At 42.6% G+C, this 18,329-nt stretch overlaps 1 protein-coding gene across 10 annotated transcripts in view; it reads left to right on the top strand.

Annotated features, from left to right (window-relative positions):
- Nucleotides 1–17,997, top strand: part of PKD1L1 (polycystin 1 like 1, transient receptor potential channel interacting) — a 175,459-nt gene extending 157,462 nt beyond the window's left edge. For 6 of the 10 annotated variants that reach the window (XM_023517878.1, XM_023517880.1, XM_023517882.1 and 3 more), the window contains 3 exons: nucleotides 3,512–3,673; nucleotides 4,457–4,627; nucleotides 15,327–17,465. In XM_023517878.1, the coding sequence (XP_023373646.1) occupies nucleotides 3,512–3,673; nucleotides 4,457–4,627; nucleotides 15,327–15,347 (354 nt within the window). In that variant the 3' untranslated portion in view covers nucleotides 15,348–17,465. Of the gene's footprint in view, nucleotides 1–3,511; nucleotides 3,674–4,456; nucleotides 4,628–15,326; nucleotides 17,466–17,879 lie in introns of those variants that run through there. The other 4 variants (XR_002775242.1, XR_002775243.1, XM_023517881.1 and 1 more) reach the window with 4 other exon arrangements.
- The last annotated feature ends 332 nt before the right edge of the window (nucleotides 17,998–18,329 follow it).

The raw sequence follows: 18,329 nt of genomic DNA on the forward strand, positions 1-18,329 counted from the left end.
TCCTGCTTCCTGCTCAAGGAGCTCACAGTCCGTAGGGGAAGACTGGCAGAAATAGATAATGATAGCCGTTTTTAAATTTTGAATACAGTTCTTTTATTGGATTTATGTGATTTGTAAATATTTTCTCCCAGCCTGTGGCTTATCCTTTTATTGTTTTTAACAGCATCTTTACACGGCAGAAATTGTAAATATTTCTAAAGGCCAATTTTTCTTGTTTTCAGATTTCAGATTGATGTAAAGTCCTACATATTTAGGTTACATCGCTTGCATTTGTTAGGTGACCTCTGAGCTGTAGTTGAGTCCTTCACCCAGGAGCTGTTCCATATGCCTCATCGTACCTGTTAGTTGGGAACTTACAGAACCTCCTCCTCCCCTTCCCTCTCCCTCTCACATGGGTCTGTGGCTGTTCATCTACTAGTTTCAAATTAGTATTAACTACATGGGATGCTTGCTTTTCCATTCTTTTTTTCAGAATTTCAGATTCATATAAGGGTACAAACAATTAGGTTACCTTGTTTGTGTCTGTTCTATGAAGTCCAAGTTGTAGTTGAGCCCTTCACCCAGGGATGTCCCAGATTCCTTTCCCTGTGCCCATTCGGCGTGAGGACACCAGATCCCCCCTCCCCACTCTCCTGTCCCTCCTTCCTCTCCCTCACTTGAGTTTAATTCAGTTTTCTCCCATGTGGTTGTGTAGCTGTTCATCTGCTGGTTTCATATCAGTGTTGAGCACACTGGATACTTGCTTTTCCATTCTTGTGCTACTTTACTAAAGGAAATGTTCTCTGACTCCAGCTCGAGAAATTCAAAACATGTAAAGTCCCCATCTTTTTATGACTGAATAGTATTCCATGGTGGACATTACTAATCCGTTCATGAGCTGATGGACACTCGGGTTGTTTCCACATCTTTGTGATTGTGAACCGAGCTGCTGTAAACAACCTAGCACAAATATCCTTAGGACAAAATGATTTTTTTCTTCTGGGAAGATACCTAGTATTGAGATTGGGGGATCAAATGGAAGGTCTATTTTTAGCTCTTTGAGGATTCTTTCTACTTCTTTCCCAAAAGGCTGTATTAATTTGCAATCCCAACAGTGTGTAAGTTCCCCTCTCTCCTCATCCACACCAGCATCTGCAGCTTTGGGACTCTGTGATGTGGGCCTTCTCACTGGGGTTAGGTGTTATCTCAGGGTGGTTTTGATTTGCATTTCTCTGATGATTAGGAATGATGGGTATTATTTGTCTGTCTTCTTGAGAGAAGGCTCCGTTTGTGTCTCTTGCCCCGGGATTGATGTTGTTGTTTGCTCTTGTTGATTTCCTTGAGTTCCTTGTTGATTCTGGTTATTAATCCTGAGAAAGGCCAATATTTTGATTTTTTTCTTTTATGGATTCTGCTTTTAGTATCATAGCTAAAAACTAATTGCTGCACCCAAGGTCACATATTTTTTCTCCCATGTTTTTTCTATAATTTTTAATGTTTTAAATTTAATTGATGATCTGTTTTGTGTTAGTTTGGGTATGAATGTGAGGTAGGAATCAGAGTTCATGTTTTTTATAAATGAATACCCAGTCGTTCCAGCCCCATTTTTCACAGAACATCCTTCCTGTACTGAACTGGGTTCCCGTCTGTCCAGTATAATTCACTAGGTCTGTGTGGCTCTGCTTCTGGTTCTCTATTCTGTGCCACTGAACCCCCACCCCCTTTTTGCCAGAACCAGAAGGTCTTGACTACGGTAACTCTGTGGCAAGTCTTAACATGGCACAAATGAGCCTTCCAACTTTCTTCTTTTTCAGTTTCATTATTCTAGCTCTTTTGTCTTTCCATATACATTTTTTCTTTTTTCTTTTTGCCGTTTTTGGCCGGGGCTGGGTTTGAACCTGCCACCTCTGGTATATGGGGCTGGCACTCTACTGCTTTGAGCCACAGGTGCCACCCTTTCCATATACATTTTGAATCATCTTGTCAATATCCAAAAAAGAAAATTCACACTGGGATTTCAGTTGTAATTCCTGTGGAAGTATGAACCAAGTTCAAGCAGATTTAGAATCCTGATAATACTGAGCCTTCTGATCCTAGAATCCTTCACGTCTCTGTTTATTTACGAGTTCTTTGATTTCTTGCATCACTGTTTTATAGTTTTCAGTGTGCAGATCCTGCATAACCATATGCAGTTTCAAAGCCTCACTAGACCCCAGAAAATAAGGGGCTTAGATGAGAGACCTATTTGTTCTTTCTAAGGGACAGGAAATCTTCCCACAGCAGGAGAGGAGTATGACTTGAGCCTCAGTGGGGACTGTAGCTCATAGCCGTGGCTGGGAGTGGCATTTTGAGCAGGGGGTACAAGGAGAGGGCCATGCTAGAGTTGAGTGTTGAGCAGACATCATTTGAAAATGGTGGTTGGGGCCAGGAATAGAGGGCTTGGAACGTCAGTGTACGGCCCTTAGATTCCATCATCTGAAATAGGGAGGTGATATTGCATCAGGGTCTCTGAGGACAGGAACCAGGCCCTGCTGTCCAGCGTGGCTGTTTTGCTGGTAAATCCTGGAGGCCTCAGATCTACAGACAGCTCTGCGTGTAGCCAGGGGCCTATCCTCTCTGGCTTCTGGGCCTCGGAGTTCGGACACATTGTTAGAAGGGATTGGGGGCTGATCAAGTACAAAGAGAGACAATACACACAGGCTTCATCTGGGGGATATTATGACAAATTTCCACATGAGGAAACTCCCTCACACTGTGAAACTGTCCGGAGGCCTACAGCGTAGGGGACAGTGAAGGAGGGTGAGGGAAATCTTGGTGGGAAAGGCCACCAGAGGGGCGGCTCCCCAGCACAGGGGGTGTTGCTTAGCAGCAGGCAGGGGAGACTCCGGGTCAGAGAGTTTCCAAGGCAACTGCTGGAGGCTTAGGAATCTTACAATGGGTAACAGCTGTCCCATGAGAGTTTGTAGGGTGTGTAAAGCAGACAGGCTCTCACTGGCTAAAATTTGCTTGTTTGAGCTATTTTTTTTAAATAATTAGATGTCTAAAAATTTGAGTTTGGTGCCAGGAGGCTTTTGCATTGCTAGCTCTCAGCTTGCAGTGAAGAAATAACCTAGCTGAGGGCTAATGTGCAGGGGCCACCATTGGCCCATCTGTAGAGGAAGCACAAAGACAGAACAGTCTGTGGAGCTCGCTGTCCTTTCACGTCTCCCTGGCCACGGTGAGGCTCACGCAGCCCTCTGTGTGGCTCCCCAGGGGACCTGAGAGGCAAATTTTACATCATGATGAAAACCTTGTCCTCAACTGTTAGATATTGGATGTTTCCTTTATAATACGAAGAATTGCCATGGCTGAGTTCACCTGACTGTTATTTAGTTCAATTTGGGAGAGGTATTTTCTTGACTTCTTTTTTAACCAAGAAACTACCATCTTACCAAAAAGTTAAAATAGCATTATCAGATATAACCTTCATTTTATAGTTTACCAAATTAACAAAGCTAACATGAAATTTTCTTTATTTTTTTCTCTTCCTTAGCTAAAAAGTTCCCTCATGTCTTTAACCAGAAAAAGAAAATCTAGTCAAAGTAAATATCTCGTGAGACTTAAAGATGTCGCTGCTTACACATGGGAGAAGGCTGTCACCTTCTTGGGTCTGGAGATACCAAAGTTGGAAGAGGTGGAGATGGCTGAGAATCACGTAAGCTGAGGGGTGTCCAATTAATGAGCACAAAAGCACACTAGTGATGATGGTTTCCTTGCAAAATTTTGCTCTTCATTATGAAAGCATGCTTGTGTTTTTGTGCCAAATGTCATTGCGAAGCCATAAAATCAGTTTCTAACCACAGTGGAACTCACATAATTTTCCCTTGAAATTCTGGAACACCTAATAGTATACGAAGCATGTTCTCTCTCCTCGCTGTATTCTTACAATAGCCCTGTATGACGTGTTCATGGCCTTCCCCAGGAATGAACACTGCACTCTGTCCACCTTAGAGTTAGTCATTTGCTTTTGGTACCTACTACCAAACACAGCCTTCTCCCTAACACATGGGGCCTTGTTTGAGTTCAGCCATCCAGACGTGAATGCAAACTAATGAAACCAGGTATTTGCATATTGAATACCCAACTGTCTCCCATGGGTGAGAGTTAGGCATCACCCAGCGTAGTTCCAAAGCCTGCCATATGTAATTGTGATTTTGTCCACTCTCTGTCATGTGCCTCACCAGCCATCAGTGCCTTTAAATTGATTCCTTCGCCTGTTAACCATAGTACTTATGTGCACATCTTTACATGTACATTATACACGAAGCTACTGAGATACACGGGTATGAGACAGGCCCAGCACCCAGGTCTTCTGACTTCAGGGTCCGGTACATTTTCTCACATAACACAACACCATCCAAGTAGGTACTCTGAGTGCTTCAGATAATGAGGAAAGAAGGAAAATTAGGTTTTTGAAATCTAATTTTCTTCCTTTCAGAATTACTACCTGGATGAATTTGCAAATCTGTTAGATGAACTTCTGATGAAGATTAATTGTTTGTCCGACAGCCTACAACTCCCTCTTCTGGAAAGACAATCCAGCAGTGTAAGGGAGGGAGGGGCAGAAGACAGACGCTTGGTGGGCATTTCTAGTTACCAAACCACTGAGGTAAGAACATACGAACTTATCAACATTTATATCAATTCCTTTTATAGCAAAGGTTTTAAGTTTTAAAGGAGGTTTGGAATAGTTGCTGCTGCAAATCACGAGCCCCATTTGCACAAGTGTTCTGTAAGAGCCATGCTGGTGGCAACATAAGCTCTGGCCAGAAACGAAGAACCTCGTAATATTTTAAAATCTGCGATGTGATTTCCAATTTAAAATGGTGACATATGTATCTATCTGCCCCTGATTTCTGATTAACTGGAATCAACAAAAGATTGAGAAACAGAAATGGAAACTCCATCTTCCTAGAAACCAAGAAATACCTATGGCCAATGGTCAGAACATGACAAATAATCCCAACAAGAGATGCTAAGTCCAGTGAGAATTAGACCAAAGTGAGAAAAGGGGCTGCCACTTGTAAGAGCACACAGGATTCTCCAAATTAGACAGCCTGCTTGGAGGGGCCAACAAAAGACCCCTGGTGCAGAAGAAAAGACTATAGAGCAAAAACTACTTGACGGCATCTCCCTGCACCCTAATGCACAGAGTTCCAGGGTCATTGACTGAAGGATAAACATGCAGGAGGCCGTCTGTGCAGGAAGCTGTTTGGCAATACAGCCACCTAGAGAAGGAATCATTGGCAGCTCACAGACCTAGAAAACCACTTGCCAACTAAAGAAAAATCAACACAAATACACATACTATGCTAGGTACACAGTAAAAAAAGAAATATGGGTACAATGCAGTGGTAACTCCCCTGAGGTCCAGAGAGACACTCTGCTTACCCGGAGTGGTCATGTTCACACGTCTGAGTGGCTCTGAAAAAGAAAAAAGGAATGCCTCTTTGGGAGTTCAAAGCCAACATGAAATAAAAAGACAAAAAATGAATTGACAGATGGAAGAAATAGAGGAAAAGAAAAAAAGAAAGATGCAGAAAATACAAAGAAAAAGAGGAATAATGAATTCACAGAAAAGAGAATAAAATATATGGATGGCAGATTTGAGGAAACTCAGACAAAAAAACCAGTTCAAATTGGTTTTAGGAAAAACAATACACATGGAAATGAGACAAGGAAGAAAATATATAAGATAAGAAAAAGATCTGTAGCTCCGTGCCTGTAGCTCAAGCAGCTAAGGCGCCAGCCACATACACCAGAGCTGGCAGGTTCAAATCCATTCCAGGCTTGCCAAACAACAATTATAACTACAACCAAAAAAAAGTAGCCAGGCATTGTGGCAAGCACCTGTAGTCCCAGCTACTTGGGAGGCTGAGGCAAGAGAATTGCTTAAGCCCAGGAGCTGGAAGTTGCTATGAGCTGTGACACCACAGCACTCTACCCAGGGCCACAGCTTGAGGCTCTGTCTGTCTCAAAAAAAAAAAGAAAGAAAGAAAGAAAGAAAAGAAAAAGAAAAAGGTATGCATAAAAAGTATCCCCCCCCCAAAAAAAGCCCAGAAAATGTGAATGAAAAATAAACATAAACATTTAATTTAAGAAAATGTTCCTGAAAAAAGGCAATAGTCCTAGATACTTAGAAAGGATTCTCCTGAATCCCTTTCCAAGAGAAATGGATTCAAATTTAATATAACTGTAACACACCTAATAAGGTCACTGGACTGAAAAAATAAAGATAATTTTACTGGCATCCAGATACTTCCTTACCCCACACCAAAATAAAGTCACTTTCAAATGGTTTTAATTATTTAAATTCTTTAAAACTTATTTATTATTAATTATATAAAACTTTTTAAAGGTATGTATCTATAGAAAGTTGAGCAAATGATAGCAAAAGCATAACTTTTATAGGAAAGGAAATATAATGACCAATTTTGTAAAAAAAAAAAAATTAGGAGAGAAAATTTATAGAGAGGAAAGAATGATAGGCTAGCATTTATAACATGACAATAATGAAAATTTAATAAAAAACTGTAAAAATTGGCTCCGTGCTCATGCTCAGTGGTTAGGGCGCCAGCCACATATAGTGGGGCTGGCGGGTTCAAAACCTGGCATGGGCCTGCTAAACAACAATAGCAAAAAACAAAAAAGATAGCCAAGTATTGTGGTGGGTGCCTATAGTCTCAGCTACTTGGGAGGCTGAAGCAAGAGAACTGCTTGTGCCTGAGAGTTGGAGGTTGCTGTGAGCTGTGATGCCAGGCCACTCTACCGAGGGCGACAAAATAAAACTCTGTCTCAAAAAAAAAAAAATTTAGTAACATGGTAATTATATTTATTTATACCATAAGCTTAATGCTATATATTGTTATTTTTGGATGACAGGATTAAAACAAAAGACAACATACACTGCTAGTTAGCACTTAGAGGAACATCAATGGTAAGGACCCATGTACAGTACATGCAGTAAGAGCAAGTAAGTCAATGTGTGTATTCAACTCAGGTAGAAAAATTCACACCCAAACACACACACAGCTCAGAGCAGAAGGAAGTAAGCTGTAAGGATAAAAGCCTAATATAACAAAATCAACAACAAAATGATGTAATTCAGGAGATGATCCTTTTAACAGGCAATTGAATTGATAAATCATTCACTAATGTGTAGCTGAATATGATGGGGAAAGTGACTATAATAAATATACAGAATAAAAAGGAGAAAAGGAAAATAATTCTATGGAAATTAAATGAATTATTAAAATTTTTGGAAAGAGAAAACAGTTTTCAATGCTCATTATGTGCCAGACTGACTTGAGTGGGGTAGAAATCTCACATAGTATTTGAAGATCTATCCCTCAAAAAGCACCAGGCCCAGATGGTTTCACAGGTAAAAAAGATTTAGAAACATATAAATCCAGAATGTTCTTCAAAGTTTTCCACAGCACAGGTAGAAGAAAGGCTTCCCAATATGTTTTTTGGAACCAAGGAATTTATTGGCATAAAAACTGAACAAAGTATTTCAAATTTATTTTTTAAAAAACCAACTACATGCCAGTCTTGTTGATTTTGATACCAAGAAATCTAAGTAAAACATTAGCACGTAGGATTCAGTAACAGATTAAAAGAATAATTCCCATGATCTTATGAGTATTAAATCAGAAATAGAAACATTTTACTATTAAAAATATATCAGTAACTTCACCAAGAAAACCCAAAAACAATCATTTGATTTTCTCCATGGTTGCATTTGCTAAAATTAATATCCATTCTAAGTTTTGAACTATGCTTTTATTAAAAATAAATTTGATATCATTTTTAGATGTATCTCAAGCTACAAGTCAGTACTAAGCCTAGTGGTCACAGACTTTTAACTGCTGAAAAAAAAATCTTTTGAAAGATTATCATTTCAAAAGTCTCCTAAGAGCCCTTTTAAGGGATGTGCCTCATCTCATTCCTGTAAGCATATATATTCTGTTTATGCATTTTATAACTCACATAGCTACAGGAACTTGACATTTGTAACATGGTTGAATAGTCTCTTATATACACAATACACACTGTTGTGAGTTCTTACATGCTCACAATGTCTAATAACCTCTACTCACTTCCTAAGGCTTAGAAACTAACGTAACTCCACGGATTGTGAAGGCTTATAGTGCTGTGTCTTTGTCCTTACAACCTACTGTTCTCCTGTGTTACCAATTTTAGTTTCATTCCACTGGAAAATACAAGTCTTTCTGGACTATCACTTTAGGGGCATTTATTGAAAGTCTGTTTCACAGAAAACCAGCACTGCCAGAGGTGGGCTTCTGCCCCCTGGCCCAGGGGGTCTCTGCCTGCAGAACTCCAGGAGTTTAGCTGCCTCTGTGGGGAAGAACACGGAATGTAATTGGCTTCGGAACAGGCCAAGCAAGCCGGACTTCCCAGGACAGACCCTCTTTTGTGTGCTGGGATCTGAGGAAACCATCCGTTTGAATTTCCTAACTTCAGGGCAGTTGTTTTTTCATCTTAACCATTAATAATTAAGATTTGTATCTTTGTTAACTAAAAGGATTGGATGCCTGGAGCTATCAATAACCACCTACAAATCATACTGCTCTTTGTACTTTTTAAATGACTCATGGCAACAAAATGCCTTGTGCTGCCAGCCCCAGCTCCCCGTCCCTGGCAGCTTCTCCCCGCCCCACCCCCAGTGTGCCCTGGCTATCCTCCCTCCTCTGCCTCCCAGCCCTGCAGACCTGAGCCCAGGAAGAGCCCAGCAGGAGCTGCTGCCCCTGGGCAGGGCTACTTCCTTTCCCAGGCTTCTTCCCAGGCCCCACAGCTGGTCCTCTGCTCACAGGAGCTGGCCTTGGTTGTTCTGGGAGCAAGATGGAAGATTCCAGGAGCGCTTTTCACCCGTGTGCCTTCCCCTTGATTTGCTTTTGTGATTACAGTTTAGTAAGGCAGAAACATCCAGAAGGGAGGACCTGACTTCAAGGTACAGAATCTGCTCAAGCAATTTTTGGCTCCCTCTCCCCTGCCTTTCTTTAAAGTGTAATTCCTCAGCACCCACCGGCCAGGAGAGAAGTGTAGTTCTGTCTCATGGTGGAAAACCTGTGTTCACTCCCACATTTGGGCTCCTGAACACATTCCAAGTGGGTGTGCGGAGAAGGCCAGTGTACCAAGTCCATGGCTGGGTTTGGCAAGGTTAGCCTGTGGCGTCTGCAAGTCAGTGCTACTCAGGAACGGGACCCAGTCCAGGTGCATTTTCACTCAGCTTCTTCTCTTAACTTTGCCAATTTGTGGAATAGAAGATTAGAACACTTAGCTTTACCCTCATGCAGTGGGATGGCCCTGATCTCAAAAGCTGCCTGCCAAAGACATTGACTGAGCTTCTTCCTCTGACCTAGGAGTTTGTGTGATTATAGTTGGATCCTGGTAACTTACTGAGTCTTCAGTGACTCAGTATTTTCTAACTGATGGTGCAAGATAATCTGAGCACACTGAGCACAAATCCTTGAGGAGAAAATGGGCTAGGAAGGGTTTTTTTTTTTAAAGAAAATACCAGCTCAGCCTGAACATGTATAAAATACTTACTCCTCCTGGTACTCGTGGAGGTCGGACAGTCAGAGGATTGGGCCACTTTGGAGAGTGATTGAGGTTTAACCTCTGGTGGCCGTGATAAGTACCTTAACTGCTTCCTGCCTTGTATCCCTCTCTCCGGGGTCCCTGGGAGAGGCAGATGAGTTAGTGTCTGTGCAGCCTCAGTGCCTCCACAGGTTTCATGCAGATCGTTAAAACCATGTTCAAAGGTTCATCCGCCCATCAAGTGTTTCTGTGCCAGGCACAATTCTAGAGTCTTGGGATTCAACAATGAACATTGACCAAGATGACATAATATTCCTGGAACTTGAAAACTATGAATTTCAAAATTATAAGCAAACATCCAGGCACTTTTTGTGCCTGTGTAGATCTGTGTTATGATGTATTTCTTCATGTGAAGCTGGGTGTAGCAGCTCGTATAGTTTATGGCTAGGAGGAGTGAGAGTTATAAGAAATACCTGTAATGGAACACTTTGGTGAACAGGGCATGGAAAGAGATTTAGTTCTAACAAGCATGAGAGAGCTCGCGAGATGAGAGCATTGGTGAGTTGGCAGTCTCTACACCTGTGGTGTTGAGAGGCACGAGCTCAGCCTTATATTAGGCTGGAGGAGAAGGCAGTCGGGAGCATGCGCATTCTATCACGGACCCGCTTACTCTGACTCTGTCTCCTCTCCTGCCTGCAGAACGCCAGCTCAGCGTCTCTCTGCTGAAGATTACCAAGCTCTGCCAAAGACTAAGTTCTATCCATGCTAAGAAGACTGCTTTACTCTCTCTAAGATTCTCTCTCTCTCTCTCTCTCTCCAGCTAAAGTAGATAGCCTTCAAACACTTAAGAGAAACTGTTCCTGAGCAAGGGAGCTTAGCGGTCTACGTCCAGAACCTGCCTAAGCTGGGCCTGAGACCTGGCCAGTCCTGGGCCCTGAAAAGTGGTATCAGAAGCAGATCCTGACACTAGGCAGGGCCATTAATGATGTGAATATTAAATTAAAATGAGGTGTGCTCAGGAAGAACGCAGCCCGTTATTTCGATGGTTGAATCAGTATGTTCATTCTTGATTTGACTGAAAGTGATCATTCAAACATGTTCTACATCCGGGCTCTGCCCTTGCTAGCTGAGTTGTCTTACTACATTCCTCTGCCACTGGGGCTCCCACAGAGCTCAGTACTCAGTAAATATCTAGAAAATTGATTATTGAGCAAAAAGAAGCACTGAGCAATGTCTACCGATAGAAGGAAGGCAAATAATGTTGCCAGTAGCACAAAACGTTAATAGGTGGCTCTGGGTAAAGGGCGTCTGAGTGCTTCTGAGTTACTCTTGTGAATTTTTGTTAAGTTTAAAATTATGTCCAAATGAGAAGCTTTTGAGAAGAAGCTATTGTATTACTCAAGAAAGGAAATGAAGAAATTATAGGGTCACAGCTGTTAAGATACATTTATTTTTGTGGGGTTTTATAAAGCTTTTCTGTATTTCTAAGTATATCTCGGATTTTTTCCCTTGATGGGCATCACAAGAAAAGCTAACAAAATTTAAAAGAACTATTTAGATCTGATTTACAAATAGTTGATACACTAGAAGTGAAAAGAACTTAAACCCCAGACAGCAGAGTTGGAACAGACAGCCTTCTGAAATGAATTTTCTCCGCTTCCATGGATTATGCTAAGACTGCCTGTGATGACTTTGCGAGAAGGAATGTTTCTGTGGCTGATGATTCATTCTCTCCTGGCAGACAGAGCTCCAGTAAAGCTGAAATATCATTGTTAATCCTTTTTTATTTAGATGTGAGCTGGAACGGCACTTGAGGCAGCAAGGACATAAACCAGGGCTTCTGTGTTACTGTGAAAACATAATTCATCTACTCCAGCCGATTGTCTCCTAGTGGGGTCAAGACCGTGGGACTGAATTTTCAAAGACTAACATGCACTATCAGCTGGCTTCTTCCTGAAGAAGTTTCTATTTCAGTCTGGAGTCATACAAACTACAATTGCCCAAAATAATAGACAAAATACTGTCTTAGCTTGCCAGGGCTATTCTAACAAAGCACCACAAATACAAATTTATTCTTCCACAGTCTAGAAGTCAGAAGTCCAAGGTCAAGATGTTGCAAGGCACATTGGTTCTGAAGGTACAAGAGAAGGACCTGTTCCCCCAGCTTCTGTTTTTACAAGGACACAGTCAAACTGGACTTGGACCCACCCTAATGACCTTATCTTAAATCGATCATCTCTAAAATAAGCCCACATTCCCTGGTACTAAGGATTAGCCCTTCAATACCTGTTTTTTGGAGGGAGGAATAATTCAATCCCCAACACATTTAAGCAGATGTAAATATTTGAGGACATATGCTACAGTTTTTCATTAATTTCAGATTTTCCAAGAAATTTAATTACACTAATCTGACAACAAAAATACAACAAAGTACTCAAAAGTTTGCATTTTTAAACTCTGTGTAGATCTTAATTTATGGATGGCTCTATAGGAGTGGTTTTGGTTAGTACATGCTGATTATCATAAAATTATAAAATGAGTGGATCATCTGAGTTCTTTGACTCTGGAAAAGAGGAACTAATAACCAAAGATGAAGTTTTTGGAGGATATTTTAAATAAGATGTTTAGGTAGAACTACACGCGTACCTTCCCTAAAATACCAGCCGGTTGTCAGCGTGTACCCCCAGGGCCTTCCAACATCATAGAAGGCAGCGGTAAGTGACTCATTCACCTGGGATAAAATCACAGAAAAATCTAGGACATACCTCATCCATGTCATGAGCACAGCACCTGGAGCAAAAGACTGAATCCTTTTCCCTCGAGGTTTGAGAGTGGCCATCTATCTTGGATAAATTCTAATGCAGCAGTTCCCACATTGGTGTTACACCAGCAGGTATCTATAGGATAGTTTATTACTCAGCATAAAGTTGCAAGGCTTGGCAATTAACTAGTTTTAAGTAGGAACAAGAAGAGGGAACGTGAGACCAGATTCACAAGTTTCCTCTATGACAAGGCCAAGTTTACTCAACCAGCATTCCCCTAGATTTTTCTTGAGTGGAAAAGAAAGAGTCCAAGTTATTGCTAGCACACACCAGTGAGACACATCCAAAAATGTCACCATTCACTATTCCAGCATGAATGTCTCCCAAATCTCTGGGACAGTGGGAAGAAAGCTTATTCCGTACTCACCTTCTTGATTTTCTTGCCATTATAGATTTTCTATATAATGGAGCCAGTTAAATATTACTGAAATACTAGCCCTTGCCTGAGAAAAAGTAGAGATCTTGGAAAAGCATTCTCTGTAATGGTCCCAAGTTGAGTAATTTTCCAAAGATTTGTGTTTGTGGGGCCTCCTTCCTGCAGTCTCTACTATCAGAAGTTTCTGCATTTATTTGAACCATCCTCCTGGTCCTGTTGCCAGGCAGGGGCAAGAAATCGAAGTTGTAAAAGTCCAGGAATGTGCACTGACCTTTGAGGGACCTATCAATGCCTGCGGAAGGTGAGCGTCTTTTTCCAAACGTTGTGGGTGATATAATTTATAACTCTCACAGGCAGCTGGTTTCCTGGATGGTGAGGCAGAGGGGAGAGGGGAGGAACTGGCTGCCACAGAGCAGAAGGCCGCTGCACTGGGAGGCCACAGCAAGCGAGACCAGGAGATGCTGTCAGAGGAGAAGTCGATAGCTCCCCGGAACAGAATAGAGAGCCCAGAATAGATTCACACAAATACGCCCTGCTCCTTTTTGATCAAGGTGCTAAAGAAATTCAAGGAAGGAAGGAAGATTTTTGGCAATGTTGCTGGAGCAATTGGACATCCAGAAGCAAAAGCCAAAATAAGTAAACAAATAAATAACCCAAACCAGAGAACTGTTATGTACACCTCAGATCTTACTTAAACACACTCAAAATGGATCATGAACTTAAAGGCAAAACATAAAGCTATATTATTTGGGAAAAAAACAAAGGGGAAAATCAGCACGATGCAAGAAAAGAAAAAAATCGGTAAGTTGGAAACTAAAATTTAACAACTGTTTCCCTACCAATGACCTTGTTAAGAGGATGAAAGGAAAATCTACAGACTGGAAGGTAATATTTGCAAAACACAAATTCAACAAAGACCAGAATCTAAAAGAACTGAACAGTAAAAATACAAATAATCTAATTAGAAAATGGAACCAGAAGATAAAACAGACATTTCACTGAAGAGCATGTACGAATGGCAAATAAACACACAGAAAGATGGGCCCGTCACTAGCCATCAGGGAAAAGCCAGGTTAGACCACAAGGATGCATCACTATAGACCTTAGGGAGGCTGAGCTAGAACAGCAGTGACAACACCTCAGTGCTGGCAGGGATGGAGAGACCACATCACTCATAAATTAGTGGTGGGAATGCAAAATGCTATAGCCCCTCTGGAAATTAGTTTGGCAGTTTATTACAAAATGAAACACAAATACTCTAGATCTTTGATTCCAAGGAAATGGAGATTCATATTCACACAAAGTGCTGGGCATAAATGCCATAGCAGCTTCATCCGTAACAGCCCTGCACTGGAAAGTTCCCCGACAGCGTTCACAGACTGGATGACTAAACAATCCATGGTCCCTTCACACCAGGCATGACTACTGAGCAATCAAGAAAAACAAGAGTATGGACGTGACCTGGGTGACTCTCCAGAGAACCCTGCTGAGCACAAATTGCTGCTCTCAGAAAGTTACATACTATATTGACACAGGACAGGTGTCCTGGGCCAGCTGGGTGGAGCTGAGGGGCGGACCGCTGCCTCTGCCTTGGTGGAGTTGGTACAGTAGCAGCTGCAGAGGAACCAGCTGGCTGGAGGGTAGGCAGGTTCCCCCCACCCCATGCCCAGGAGGCTCAGAGGGGCTGGACAACTGCTGGGGAGAAACCAGCACCTTAGGTCTCCCTCTCCTTGCGCTTGTTGCTGAAAGAGAACCCCAGTTTCCTAGCCCTGGTCAATTTCATGTAAGTTTCCTAGGGCCTGGGAATGAAAGGGATTGTAGCCATCATTTGCTACAGATGCTACACGCTGAAAGGAACAACTGAGTTCCTGCTAAGTGTAACTATAGAGGACCCAGGCACACTAAAACTAACAACTGAGTTGGGGATAAACGTGACTACAGAGGACCCCATGCGACTATATATACCCCTGGACAGAGAGCCCAGAGAGACAGAAAGCGAGAGAGGGAGCTTTCCCATCCCCTACCCCCTCACCTGGGTTCTCTCTGCCAAGAGCTCTGGTGTTTCTGTATTCTTTTCTGTAAATAAATCCTGTCTTACCACTGATCTGTGGTCCATGGATTCATTCTTCAAGTCACCGAGACCAAGAACCTACAGAGGAAGAAATTCTGGTATCAATATGATTCAATTTATATAAAATTCTTAAAATGACAAAATTAGAGAAGTTGAGATAGTCCCTGGTTGCCCAGGGTCAGGGAGGGGGAGGAGGTGAGGAGGGAGGGAGGAGGGACCTTGGTGACAGAGTTAGCTGTGCCCGTGTCAGTATCCTGGCTGGCATTTTGTCCTGTTGTTTTCCAAGTGACCGTTGAAGAAAATTGGGAAAAGGTACACAGGCTCTTTCCATATTATTTCTCATGACTGCATGTGAATCTACAATTATCTCAAAGTAAATTTAATGAAAAATAATGTAAGTTATTACAGCATGCTAATTTAAAATAAATTGAAGTGGCATTAACTTAAAAACTAATAAAAAATATAATGATTTTTCTAGCAGACAAGAGAATGGCCCTAATCAGAAATCTCCAAAACAAGAAGAGCCGCCTCTGGACACCTCCTTTCTCCAACCCAGCCTATGGTTTGTCCTTGTTCCTATGTATCTTTTAAGGGTGAAATTTGTAAAACACGAAGGCATCTGAGCTCGTGAATTGCTCTGGTTTTTACCCAGTGAGATTCCAGCCATGTCTGTGGCCCTCACACCATCTGTTCCCACTTACTGCTGTACCAAGACCAAGACAGGGGAGGGGAGGGCTCTTAGACTGAAAAGGTAGAGTCAATATTTTTGGAAGCTGAAAAATTCTGGGTTATTAGTATCAGAGTAATATATTTGTATCAGTAACCAAATATCTCCATAGAGAACACCAGCAGAAAATATGGGTGAGAGGATTAGAGAATTTAGCAAAGCACAGAACCCTGGGAACTCTGCCTGAATCATAAATCGGTTTTGTTGACATGGTAGTTGAGCTAGCTGACAATTTGCTCCTAAAGAAACAGCACATTTCAGTTTACCTTAGCCATGAAAGGCTCAGCAGAACTTTTGAACAGCATCATATCCCAGACAGAAGTCAACAAAGGAATCCAAGTCTGCCAGTGAACGCAAGGAATCAGGCTGTCCACAGGCACTACCTTGATAATTTGATCTCCGGTCTCAGGTGACAGGGCCGCTTGACTGCACGTGTAGCCATCTGACCTTTTGGGAAAACATCTGTCAGCAGTGTCTAATTTCTTCCACTTCTGGATCCAGATTTGCTACCTTCGCCTTAATAAATAAGTGGAAATGTTTGCGGTGCTAGAGACAACAATGTGTAGTTTTGTCATTCTATAGAGCACATAAATTACCACAGTGAAGGCCAGAAAAAGAATGTGTTTTCAAAGTCTTAAGGTTCTCTCCACAGGATAAAAAGTCCTCATTTAGTTACTAACAAAACTACCTGCTAGTTCAGTATTATTTCTTGAAGGATATGGTCATCAGTGTCCAAGTCCATGTCCACGCCCAGCCGACACACTGTGCTGGGTCAGAGAAGATGCTCGTAGGACAGAGGCCAGCCCTGAAAACCGACTTCTAGTGAGACTAAGAATTTCATACCAGAAGTGGATGAAGGTGGAACTTTCCAGGTCATAAGTGTCTTCTGCATTAGAGATAAATAGTTGCATTTCAGTTGCCCTAGTCTTTATTCTAGATTTAGACACACTGGAAGTCGGTAAATCTTAGGTCAAAGACTTTTGCAGCACATCAAAGGATAGAAGTTGCTTAATTGCACAGAAGAGAAATTATTTTCCTCATCTTCCTCAAACTTGAGTAGGAGTCACCAGGTCTGTGTGTGTCCTCAGGGGTCTCATCAGCATTCTTTGTGCTAATCTCCAGGAACTTCACCTGCTGTGCTTCTTTTGTTCTCTGCCAATGTTCTTTTAACCCACTCTGGAAACTGCACCAAGCAGAAGGTCTTTACTCAGGCATGAAAACTAGTTCCTCTAACCTTTTCTCCACATGGAAGTCTGTCCCATGGGAGGTGTTGTGTTCCTCCTCCTGCCCTGGTGAGCCCACCACCTCCGTACCTATGGGATGTGGCTTTGAGTCACCTCATCTGCTAGTGGACTTCTGGTGATTCTCTTACAGCCCTGGTAGTACTTTTTGTGTCTTCCCAGAACAGCAGTCCAAGAGCGAGAAGATCAGGAAGAAAGTGTGAGAGGGCCAGACCAGCGCCATTTTGTTGTTTACTGCCTAAGTTCTGTTCCTCATTTTGAGCCCTCGCGCCATCTTAGATAATAAACTTCAGCTTCCCCAAAACCCTGGCCTTTCCCTGAAATCAAGCACCCCAGTCAGCCAATCAGAAGCGCTCCCCACCCTTCTTGCTTCATACCACCCTAAGACCCCAGTTAGGAAATCCCCCACCCCTCATACCTGTACCAATCCAGAGCCTCCCCGTACTTCCCCAAACCCTGACCACCAATCACCCATACTTCCCCATACCCCGACCACCAATCAAAAATGTACCCCACCCCTCTTCACCCTTCTTGCTTTCTGTACCCAATAAAACTTTCCAACCCCCTAGGCTCGGGGCCTTCCTTGGTATGTTTGCCAAGAGAGGGTCTGAGCTCGAGCTTGCTAAATAAAGCTTGCCTCTTGCTTTTACATCGGATTGTGTCTCAGTTTGTCCCTTCATGGGCTTGGGGACTCAGGGAAATTCAGGCACAACAGTGCTCTGTGCTGAGGGCTAACTAACGGCTCAGCACGTGTGTCTGAGAAAGTGCCCTGTGCTGAGGGCTAACTAACGGCTCAGCACGTGTGTCTGAGAAAGTGCCCTGTGCTGAGGGCTAACTAACGGCTCAGCACGTGTGTCTGAGAAAGTGCCCTGTGCTGAGGGCTAACTAACGGCTCAGCACGTGTGTCTCCGCCTTTGCCCCACAGCTGCGGCCCCAGACTATTTGGGTGCAGCCGTGACTGAGTTCTTCTTCTAGCCTCTACAGAAAGCATCAATTCCTGCTTCTGAGACTGCTCCTGGAGACATCACACATCCCCTTCTTTATGCCCTTTTTTCCTTTCCAGGTGTAAGTGATGCCAGGAGCAAGTTTGGAAGCCTTGTGTTTAAGATGACAGAGCTGCCCCTTCTGAGCTGGCAACTGCAGTGACATCTCTGAGATTGCCTGAGAAATAAACTTCTATCCTGTTTAGCCATGTGAGGCTCGAGGACTTTCTGTTACAGCAGCAACACGATCTTCACCTAACTAATATATGATCTCTCACACTCCACATTTGCCTTGGAAACAGTACTTAACATGAATGCACCCCCAAGTTGCACTATTACCTTATAGTGCTGTAGCCTTTGCCATGGTTTTGAAAAAAAAATAATGTAAAACAAGACCTGAAATGATGGAAGTTTTAAGGGAATATATTCTCTCACTAAACAGAAGTTTAGACTCAGGGCAGATGCCATCTCTTGTGCTGGTGCTGGCTTGGCCTCAGGATGGCAGAACCCTTCCTTTTTGGCTGCTAGGT

This window comes from Otolemur garnettii, unplaced genomic scaffold (genome assembly GCF_000181295.1).
Source record: "Otolemur garnettii isolate 467f Iridium unplaced genomic scaffold, OtoGar3 scaffold00123, whole genome shotgun sequence".
Lineage (NCBI taxonomy): Eukaryota > Metazoa > Chordata > Mammalia > Primates > Galagidae > Otolemur > Otolemur garnettii.